The sequence below is a fragment of the Achroia grisella genome, unplaced genomic scaffold (genome assembly GCF_030625045.1).
Source record: "Achroia grisella isolate CSIRO2021 unplaced genomic scaffold, CSIRO_AGI_Agris_v1 utg640, whole genome shotgun sequence".
Lineage (NCBI taxonomy): Eukaryota > Metazoa > Arthropoda > Insecta > Lepidoptera > Pyralidae > Achroia > Achroia grisella.
In genome coordinates this window covers 192,442-203,411 of record NW_026712977.1, presented here as the reverse complement: position 1 = coordinate 203,411, position 10,970 = coordinate 192,442, and the positions used below count along the sequence as shown (strand labels likewise).

The 10,970-nt window shown below is 30.5% G+C and overlaps 1 protein-coding gene across 1 annotated transcript; it reads left to right on the top strand.

Annotated features, from left to right (window-relative positions):
• Positions 1-558: 558 nt before the first annotated feature.
• Positions 559-10,197, top strand: LOC131849369 (triosephosphate isomerase-like). The gene is made up of 6 exons (XM_059199439.1): positions 559-886; positions 5,176-5,304; positions 5,997-6,108; positions 7,211-7,320; positions 7,859-8,065; positions 8,508-10,197. The coding sequence occupies exons 2-6, from the start codon at positions 5,194-5,196 to the stop codon at positions 8,712-8,714; spliced, it is 747 nt and encodes a 248-aa protein (XP_059055422.1). The 5' UTR covers positions 559-886; positions 5,176-5,193; the 3' UTR covers positions 8,715-10,197.
• The last annotated feature ends 773 nt before the right edge of the window (positions 10,198-10,970 follow it).

Sequence of the window (10,970 nt, the reverse complement as noted above, 5' to 3'; positions counted from 1 at the left end):
TGATCTAGACTTTACCAGTGACTCTATTAAACAGCATTTTTTAAATTATAACCTATTTATTGTAAAATTGTTTATTGTAGGTATATAAAATATATTAAAAAAATATAAAATATTACTGTAATGAAAAAAAATGTCATCAAAATCCATTCGGTAGTTTAGACAAAAAGCAATAAAGAGCAATAAATATATCGAAACAAATTTTCGTGTTTGTGATATTAATTGGGTGTAAAAAATAAGATAGAATTAATAGGAGGTACGTATAATAGAGTGAATATTCCATTTACATTTTATAAATTCATATTATATACGTATTCATAGTATATTAAAATTAATTGTGTGTTAAGATCAGACAGAAAACTAATTACAAACATTGTTTTCTTAAATAGAACATTTTATAAAATCTGAATTAGGTATGTTTTATGTTTTGTTAATAATTTGCCAACTGTGTCTTCCAGTTACTCGGTTCATAAATCCTTTCGTTCTGATTGGCTGAGCACTTAAGCCGGTGACAGGATGTCACTGTCAGGGGAAATGACGATACTAATTGATAAAAAAAATTCAAAGTCGTAGGGGTGACTGGATAAGGTCACGTAGGTCATTTATTTGAAGTAGACAAGTACAGTGTCAGTTCATTTTCAGTAAAAAATTTCAATATTTGCAAACCCTAACTAACGTCTGGTTGGTGCAGGGGTATAAATACCAAATTTGACGAATATTGATCACTAGATCCTGAGACTTCACTACGAGTGTTCGTATTCCAAATATTTTTAATTTTGATTTAGGCATTTGCAAGTACTTTTTCACAACGGTTAGATATTTTTAAACATATATTTGAATAAAGAAGAGGAAGACTACAGAAAACTTTTTCACTACTTTTGGAAAATATGTAAGTGAATACTTTACTTCAATATCTATTAATTGTGATATATATTTATGTATATATATATTGGTAATATTTAGTTACTTTATCTTAATTATTTATTACTTTTTATTTTATATATATTTTACGATCCTAGATGATAATGTAAGAATATCATTATTTAACCTTCCTTCAGTTAGTAGCTTTAATTATTATTATTTAAACAAATTTATATTTAGAATGAAATATGGTGCCTGTGAAATTAATCGATACACACCATTTTTTTTTCAACTCGAGCTATTCCATAAATAAGTGTTTTATCTACATATGTTCTTATGGTTTATTCTTTTTTATATTATAAAATAATGGAATACTATATATATATTATATTCTATAGCTAGCCAAGTTAAGATTAGATTAAAATTAAATATAAGTTCATTGTTTTAGTGCTTGTTTTTTAACTTAATATTAAGTTAAAAAACAAGCACTAAAACAAAGAACATACATATATATATAATAATAATAAAAAACCTTTGTTTCGTTATAAGTATTTACTTATATTTATTATATAACTATGTTTAACTTGCAAATTGTACTGTGTGGCAGATACATTGATTATCCAGAACAAAAATGTCCTTTCACACCCAAACTTCATGATGATTCAAGCACTAATATGTAGCGTAACACTCACACACACATTAACCGTACCATTATTATACATATGTCTATTATAAGGAATTGGGCAAATTTATTTATTCAAGTGAATAAATGTGACCAATTCTTAATCTTGCTGAGTATTAGAATATGTTTCTCCAGATTTATGTAGCTGGTCAAATATAAAGATAAACGGAGCGCAACTTTCAACTCTACTACACATATTCAATATGTCTGCCTTCATAGATTTATTTATTTTATTATAATTTCCAGTTAATACACAGGATTAACAGAACTGAAAATAAAAATTTAGTAATGTAATATTGATCTATACAAATAATCCAAAATATATTATTATGTCTGTTTGTAATTTCAAATTAACATGTTTTACAAAATAAATAATAAGAAAGAATATATGTTATTTACATAAGAAGATTAATGTTATATTTTTTGTCTATCTGTCGGTTTGTTCTTGCTAATTACTAAAAGGACGGGACAGGTTTTGACGGAGCTTTCACTCGCAGATACCAAATGTCCTATGGAGTAACATAGGCTACTTATATTTTAGAAATATTATTTCTTTAAAAAAAGTATAGATAAGATCTATATGGACAAAGTCATGGATAACAGCTAGTGAATTAATATGAATGATTATATCAGCTAACAAAACACTTTGTTTTGATTCAAAGAATGATCACTCATTTATATTATCTACAACATTTAAAATAATTTAAAAAAAAGTAGGCTCTGTTATGACATATATTATTATCTAGCACTGATTGTTTTACAACAATTAACAGTAATCACTAATTCTTTAAAAATACAAAAGTGATTGAGTAACATAAACAACCATTCTAGAGTGCTGAAAATGAAGTTTATATGCCTAAACATTAGTACAAAAATTAATTAATTTCCAATATTTCGTTGTGACAACTTAACTTATTATCTAAGTATAATTTGTAGTAAACAGTTATTACATGATACAGTTATCCTTAATATAATTACCCACTTGTTTATCTACATAGCACAATTATCAATAATACTTATTGATATAACTATGCCGTTATTATTAATCGCCATTCTATTTTTTAGTTCGAAAATACGAACTAGTATATTTAGAAATGAATGAAATCTACTATTCCTACTTACTAATACTATGAATTCCGAAATTATACTGTTACATTTCACTACTCTAGTAAACGGCTGAACGGATATTAATGAAATTTGACGTGAAGATAGATCATATCACGAGAAAGTCGTTGGCTATTTTTTTTCTAAATATAGCATACAAAGTCGTACTAGAGTTATAAAATGCAAGAGCTACAAACTGCTGCATTCTTCTCTGTTCTGATGTTTGTTACTCAATTAAGCTTAAGAGGTTGATTGTCGGATGTAATTTGGCATACAGATAGAGTACAATGCAAATTGATACACAGTATAATTTTATTTAAACTATCGGAAATGACAAAAATATTCTAGTAAAATATACTAGTATAAATATTCATAAATTACCACTAATCTATTTCAGTAATTTTTACGCACCCCTAACCCTGTCAACTACACTTAAAAGGATCCGATGTTCGCTACATGTCTGGGTTCCATAGATAATCCGGGAAAAAATTCCATAGACCACGTGACATGAGAGTTAGAAACTCTCATCTCACGTTGTTCATACATACTTATACATTTCTATCTGTTAATACCAATATTGCCTGTCAAATTTCGATAAATCTGATTAACAGTTGAGTTCTGAAGAAGTAGCAAACAGACAGACGGACCAAGGGTCATTCTCGTTTTAATGTATTATTTGACTCTAGTCCATTGTCGTGATCTATCTTCACGTCAAATTTCAATAAGATATGATCAACCATTTACTCTTGAAAGGGTAACAAATAATTTTGGGATAAAAGATTTTTATTGTCTCCGCGATCTACATTCCCGTCAAATTATAAAGTATATTTTTTAGGCGTTTAGTAGTGAAAAGTTAACAAACAGACTTCTGCACCTTATACTTATCATTTATAATGTTTGTATGGATAGATAAAATCGGTAGATTCCGAAATATAGCGGCATTCTATATATTATAATAGACATACAACGTCGCAATACATATGTAGCTTCTGTCTGGAGTTATTGATTTTAAAGCTTAAATATGGCGCTCACTGATGCTAATAGTACAATTCATTTTGATGTTTCATACGTTCACCAAAATTTTGTTGTTTTATTTTTCGAGAGTAGTGTAATATGGTCTCCAAATTGTATCGCTCTTGTTATGGTCTATTCAATTTTTCTATTTAGATTACAGAGTTTTAAGTAATACACAATCTAAGACAGAACTTCTTTTCTAGATGACATTTTTATTTTTTTTATATTTATTTATGTTTGTAATTAAATTTTAATCGTTTAATAATATTAATAGTATTGCATTTAAAAAGAAAAATAATCTTCCAGTAATTACGTACCTACGTACAGTATTACAATTAGCATTCACATTTTATTATGACTTAGACAATAATTCTGTGTTTACTGGAATAATGTAACATGAAACCCATTCTTCTATGCTGTACCACGGGAAACAATATCTTTGTTATTAATTACTAAGCATAATAAGGCTCGTTCTGTGATAACAAAGTGTATGTTATTATTTCACTGGAAATCTGCACCTAATAACCCGTCATCATTCCAGGATTTTGCCGATACTGCGAAACTTAAGATTAAAACAACGAAAACGCAAAACAAACTTTCGCTTATTAAGCGTCTGGGGCACGTCCTGTTATAATATACGTTCCCATAACTGCTTGTTCGCTATGTTAGCAAATTTACTTTGTGTTATCGATAAAAATGTTTCAGATTTATTATACCTAGTAAGAAAAGAAATTCGAGACCAAAAGGGACCAATCAATCTTTATTATTTAGTAAATATCTTTCATTATCAATCATTTAACTTTTAACAATACACACACGTAACACAATTACATACGCGTAATATTTTTTTCTAATTTAATGTTAGTAATCTATCTAGCAGTACAGTTACAGTGGTTGTAAATTGTTAGACCTCTCAAGTTGTCGTAACAAAATGTTATAACATTGACAATTTTTTTTTTCAAATCTTTCAGAATCGTATTATAACTTAAACTATTAAATACATGACATGTTCCTCTATACATGACCAATTTCGGACTAGATACTTTGGTCTGAATTAGCGTAGAGTACCGTTCAAAATGTAAACTTTTGTTTAAACATTGTAGATAACTCGTTATAGTTTATCAACAATGTTGTTTTCAAGTACGGTTTAATTAAAAATTTCGTAATATGTTTTAGACCTACAGCTGACTTGACTCGACTGAAATTATTAAATTATGTAACAAGTACTCAGGCTGGCTGTTAACCGCGTGTTTGTCTTTATATACTCCCCCAATTTCTCTCAATGTCATCCCTTACCCGACAGGGTAAAAATGACAATTTTTACACAAAAGGTAGCCTAAATTCGTCCTCTTGTACAATTATTATTATTGTTTATATTCGTCATGGTAAATTTATTTAATATACGTTTAGCCGCTTAGGTACTGAAAAGGTAGCAGACAAGCGTCCATGTTTATAATAATTGTTAGCCGCGACTTTGTTTAGAACCGGTTAACAACATAAATAATGGTCTCTTACAGTTCTCATAAAACATCAAAATGAGCCGCAAATTCATCGTTGGTGGTAACTGGAAGATGAACGGCGATACTGATCAGATTGTTGAAATCGTCAAGAATTTGACTCAGCTGCCCCTGGATCCTAATGTAGAGGTATACATACTGCTTTATCTATGTTATCTGGTTCAATCGCTGCATCATATGAACATTTGTGTTTTATGAGCATGACTGTTTGTCTATTTTTAAATTATTAATAATTAATGAAGCTTTTCCCCTGTTTTGTAACATATTTCATTCATTCCCACACAAAGTAAGGTTGCCAGAGGTTGACTTAAAGTCATCTACATGATCCCACTCTCACATATTTCAACTTCTAAGCAGAAAAGGCAGTGAAATTATAGAATATGACACATCGTAGTCCTCAGGAAGGTCCTCAATGTATGAGTGGTATCACGGTGTATATACGAAAGTGAAGTCTGTAGTGCTGTTCATGTATATTGTCGACGGTTACCGGTTATTAAGCGCGCCGTAAGTTTGTTGCCGTTAAAAAAAAATAGTATAATAGCCTTTATGTCTATGTACGTCCGTTATGTTCAGTATTCCATTAACAACGGCCAATTTTACTTAAATATTTCCCTCTATCGCGTGCCATAAGCATAACGAACAATATCAGAGAAGATGTTGATAAAGTTTGATTGTAGAAATAAGTACAAAATATCTTTAATTTTTATGATGGTCAAATTATGTGTTATAACATATCTGTGTGTACTGTATGTGCTAAGTTACAAAAAATAATTTAATAAACGAATGTCTTAAGAAAATGTTTACAAGTAATTAAATTTCAGATCGTGATAGGCATACCTTCAATTTATGTAGCTTATGTGAAGAGCATTGTTCCTAACAACGTTGCAGTCGCAGCACAGAACTGTTGGAAGGCTGCTAAAGGCGCCTTTACAGGTAAGTAGCAAACATCTTAATAGGTTTACTATCATATTTACAGACAAATAAGTCCAAGATCGATTACTGCCATGTTGGATTCATAATGTACTCAACATATTGTGAACATGTCAAGTGTGGCGTCGACACTTGATAATCTCTCTTACGATATCCTTTATCTGTATAATATTCATATGTCAAGACGTACCAGTAATCGCGGTTTAAAGCCAGGAATATATGAAAAGTCGAACACAATGCCTATACCAAGTTATTTAGCTGTGCTAGTAAATTAATACTCTTTTCATACGAAGAGGAGTCTGTCTGTGTACTGGGTCGTTGTAAATAAAATTAATACGTAAAGATAAGTATTTTGTACAATAAGTATGTATTATCATAAGTTCATTGTTAGGTACTTGATGATAAAGAATGTAGTTGGAAGCAGCATTCTATATACTGATAAGGGGCTATCCATAAATAAAGTCACATGTTGAGGGGGAGTGGTCGACAAACTGTGACGTTAATTGACAGGGGTCCTAAATTTCGTTGTCTCATTTTAAAATTACTCATCTATCAATACTAAAACGAGAAATTGTAACTATTAACAGAAAGTTAAAAAAAACTTCCTTGTCTGTATAAACATATTAATACATAGTTACAGAAGTTGAAGACATGAAATATTGGTAAGATTTGCCAAATAAAATGGCGGTTGTGATAGAGGTTCAAATATACAAATCCGTTTTTATTTTTTAATTATCTTATTGATTTTAGGTATTTTTATAAAATACGTAGAATAATATATTATACGAGGCTAATAATATAGAGCAGTGGTTCCCAATTGTTTTTTCCTGCGTAGCACTTCAAAAAAGAACTCGAACCTTGCGTACCCCTTATTGTAGCAATCACACTAATATTATGAATGTGATAGTTTGTGATTGAGTGTATATGTTTGTTTCACTGATAGCCGCACGTACCCCTTGATGCAACTTCACGTAACCCTGGGGGTACGCGTACCATTAATTGGGTAACACCGATATAGAGTAATATAATCAGCTCCATACATATATTAGGTACACGAGTATGTGTGTTCTTTCCGTAATAATCTGACAAAATACAATACTTTTAGGTGAAATCTCTGCGCCTATGATCAAGGACGTAGGCGCTGAATGGGTGATACTTGGTCACTCCGAAAGAAGAATTATATTCAATGAAGAAGACGATCTAATTGCTGCTAAGGTGAACAAAATTTAATTACTAATAAAGAGCGTCTACTACCGCATTGTTGTAATGTTGGCATAGTATGTATTTATTAAACGTTTTTCTAATAATTCATTATTACAAAGCAATTTCAATCGCCGCAATATCGCTCGGATAGTAGACTACAATTGTAATCATGCTTTAAAATTGCTATTGAACCAGTGTAACATTTACAGTGATAGTTATAATGGGAATAGAATAGAATAGATTGTAATGTCAATGTGCATATGGTGAGATGTGATAGTCATCACCGGATATGAAGTACGGCGGCATGACATCGTATCCAGGTATCCGCTAATGCTGTTGGGACAACCAGTGGAGAATGATAGTAACAAATTCATCAGAAATTAACTATAATGGTCGATCTAATATGGTATATTGCTGGCATCGGGCCATTAGTCCCTAATTCCTAATAATTTCTTGAATCGTCTCTCTCCTATTTGTTCTATATCTTTCTAGAAAAATATCAAATTAAATCTCTTTGTGCTATGTTCAGTAATATATGTTTTTATCATAGGTGGCTCATGCTTTGGAGTCGGGCCTAAAAGTAATAGCCTGCGTCGGAGAAACTCTCGAGCAAAAAGATTCTGGCATTACAGAAGAGGTTGTGACCAAGCAGATTAAGGCTCTAGTGCCAGCTATTGGTAATAACTGGCAGAATGTTGTGCTGGCTTATGAACCAGTTTGGGCTATTGGCACGGGCAAGACTGCTACTCCTCAACAGGTAATTGCATCTTTTAAAAATAAACCAACTTCGCTCCTCAGTATCTCTCAAATGGCGGCTGACTTCTTTAACGAATCGGATCATAAAATTCGGAGCTTACAACCAGGTTATAACTGGGATAACTTATAAACAACAGTAATAATATCCTAGGTCAATTCACACAGCGCTATCTAGTTCCTAGCCAGGCAGTACTTTTGTTATCGGTATAGTGGTATAGTGGTGGTAGTTATACTTAAACTTAGATACAATTTATTTTGTATATACATACATTGTAATAATTTGTAACAATTTTTATTTGTATATTATTACAAATAAAAATTGTTAACAAGTAACATTTTTTACAGTAACAGTAACATTTTTTTTCACCTTCGCGAAGAATCGGTGGTGTACTTAATCGCTAAATCATGCCATCAAAATATATAACAATTGCATGTATTCTCAGGCTCAGGAAGTGCATGCGGCAATCCGCAGCTGGCTGTCCACCAATGTCTCCAGTGATGTGGCCGAAAACATTCGTATTCAGTACGGAGGGTCTGTGACTGCAGCCAATGCCACGGAGCTAGCCGCTTGCGCAGACATCGACGGGTTCCTCGTAGGAGGCGCGAGCCTAAAGCCCGAGTTTGTCGACATTATTAACTCGTGTAACTAATGGCTCAGGTTGTGGTAAAACATGGACACGTACCACAGACAATCCACGTTTTTTTATGTTCTTACTAGCTGTTAATTCTCATTTTAGACTCAACTCCACAGTTGCGGTATTATGTAGAAAGTTTCACAGTAGCAAGCAAAATGGTTCGCAGCAGCAACTGTGTTACGGACGTTAGATTATATAATAGCAATTCTGTCATTCGATGACAGATTGTTAGCAACTGTGTTGTTCAATCCAGCGGCAAATGTAATTACGCCATACGAATTTGTGTATTAATTAGGATTAGTCGTAATAAGTTGAAACCTAAAAGCCTAATTATAGAAATCTAAAAGCAAGTCATATGAAAAATTTCAAACTGGAACAAAATATATTGAAAAGTTGTAATTTCAACCAGGTAACTGATTACTAAATTAAACTTAAACATTCTCTTTACTCGTTTTCCATTTATTTTACAGTTTCTTTTGAGGGGTACTGCTTATAAGACACTGTAATCTGAAAAATATAATGTAATTTATGTACTTATTAATTTTTTTTTCAAATTTCGTATTTGTCGTATCCAACTTCATTTAAATAAGTATATTTGATTGATATTTGTTTATAATAATAATCCCTTGTATAAGCTTCGATATTTCGTCGGCCATAAACCCTATTATTGTGGTAACCTTCCCGTCCTGTATAATAGGTACAAAAAGTTAAAAAATTTTTAAACATATCCACTGTCACATAATCAAATTTTAGGTACTTTTATATTGTCATTAAAGTATATTGTTTCCCCATATTTTTTTAATATTCAAATCAGTGTTGCAGTAGGAGGTAGAATAAGTATGTAGTGATAAGTCTCAATGATAAATGTAATACATATAATGTCATTACTTTTAATCTTAGTGATACGCCATACGCTATAAATTATGGCATTAGTTGTAATCGATGTTTGTGAAAGACGAGCGGACAATTTCATATTTCCTATTTCAAATGATGTTTAATTTTAAGTGCTTTTAAAATATTTTTGCTTTTTTCATCATTGTTTACTTCGTTATAGTTACTTTTAAGTAAATTACTATAGAATCGTGTTTAATTAATGTTCCAAATATGTTTGTTGCTTTTATTTCGATATCAGGTTTCCTTATAATTGAAACTGTTTAAAACATGCTGTTTATTGATAAATTTAAATAAAGATATTAAATGTGAAATGGATTTCATTTATTAAAATACATCACTCTAGTTAAAATGGTAATAAATAAATGCTATGAAATGGAATAACCACCAAGCATGAGCGTTACAAAAATTTAGGGGCGACACAATATAATCAGTGATATTAATAATATTGAAAAAACATCAAAGTCATAGGGGTAATACTGGATAAGGTCATGTAGGTCATTCATTAGAAGTATATGGAGATTTCATAGATAATTATATGAAATCGTAAAAGTGATGTCTGTTCTACCGTTAGATGATATAAATAAAGAGCCATTTTTCTAATATATCAGTTTTGTTTGATTTAAATATATATAATATTATAACCATACTATATTTTCATTATTTCCCAAAAAAACTTTTCCTTCCTAAATATTCTGTATTAAATTCTAGATGTAATAACTTCTTTACACGTTCTACTTCCTTCCCTATTAATAAAATATCATTAATATATATTTTCACAATAAAATATATGGAAATAAAATAAGTTCAATAAAAAAATGCAGTGTATAGACGTAATAAAAATATGATTTACTAACCTCATATATTGTTTTATTATTAATACAACAATAATACCTATGTGAGGTTTTTTTTAACAAATCAATCTAGACAACACCATTTTTATATTCCCGCCAAAACTTTGAAATTCGAATTATCTTCGGATGTTGTAATTTCTCGATAATTCCAATGAATTAATATTATCACAATAAAAAACCTTGATTTCTGTGCATCTGGCTCGTATCCAAGACCATATGAAGGAATTATTGAAATAAAATGTTCTGAATTGATATGCCATAAATCAATGTTGACAGGAAGTGCATATAAATAAGAACGAAAAATAATATTGACATGTATTAAAAACTGCGAAACGCCTTAAATATCTTCGTAACAATTATGTATTAGTATTGCACATTGAGTCCAGTAAAAGATTTCGGACGTAAACATTAACAATATGTAGCATATATTATATTGTTCTTGTACAGTATTTCCTATTCCGTTTAGTTCCGCTATTAATCTATCGAGGGTCATAAAAGTATCTTTAAATCTTAGTTACATTTTAAA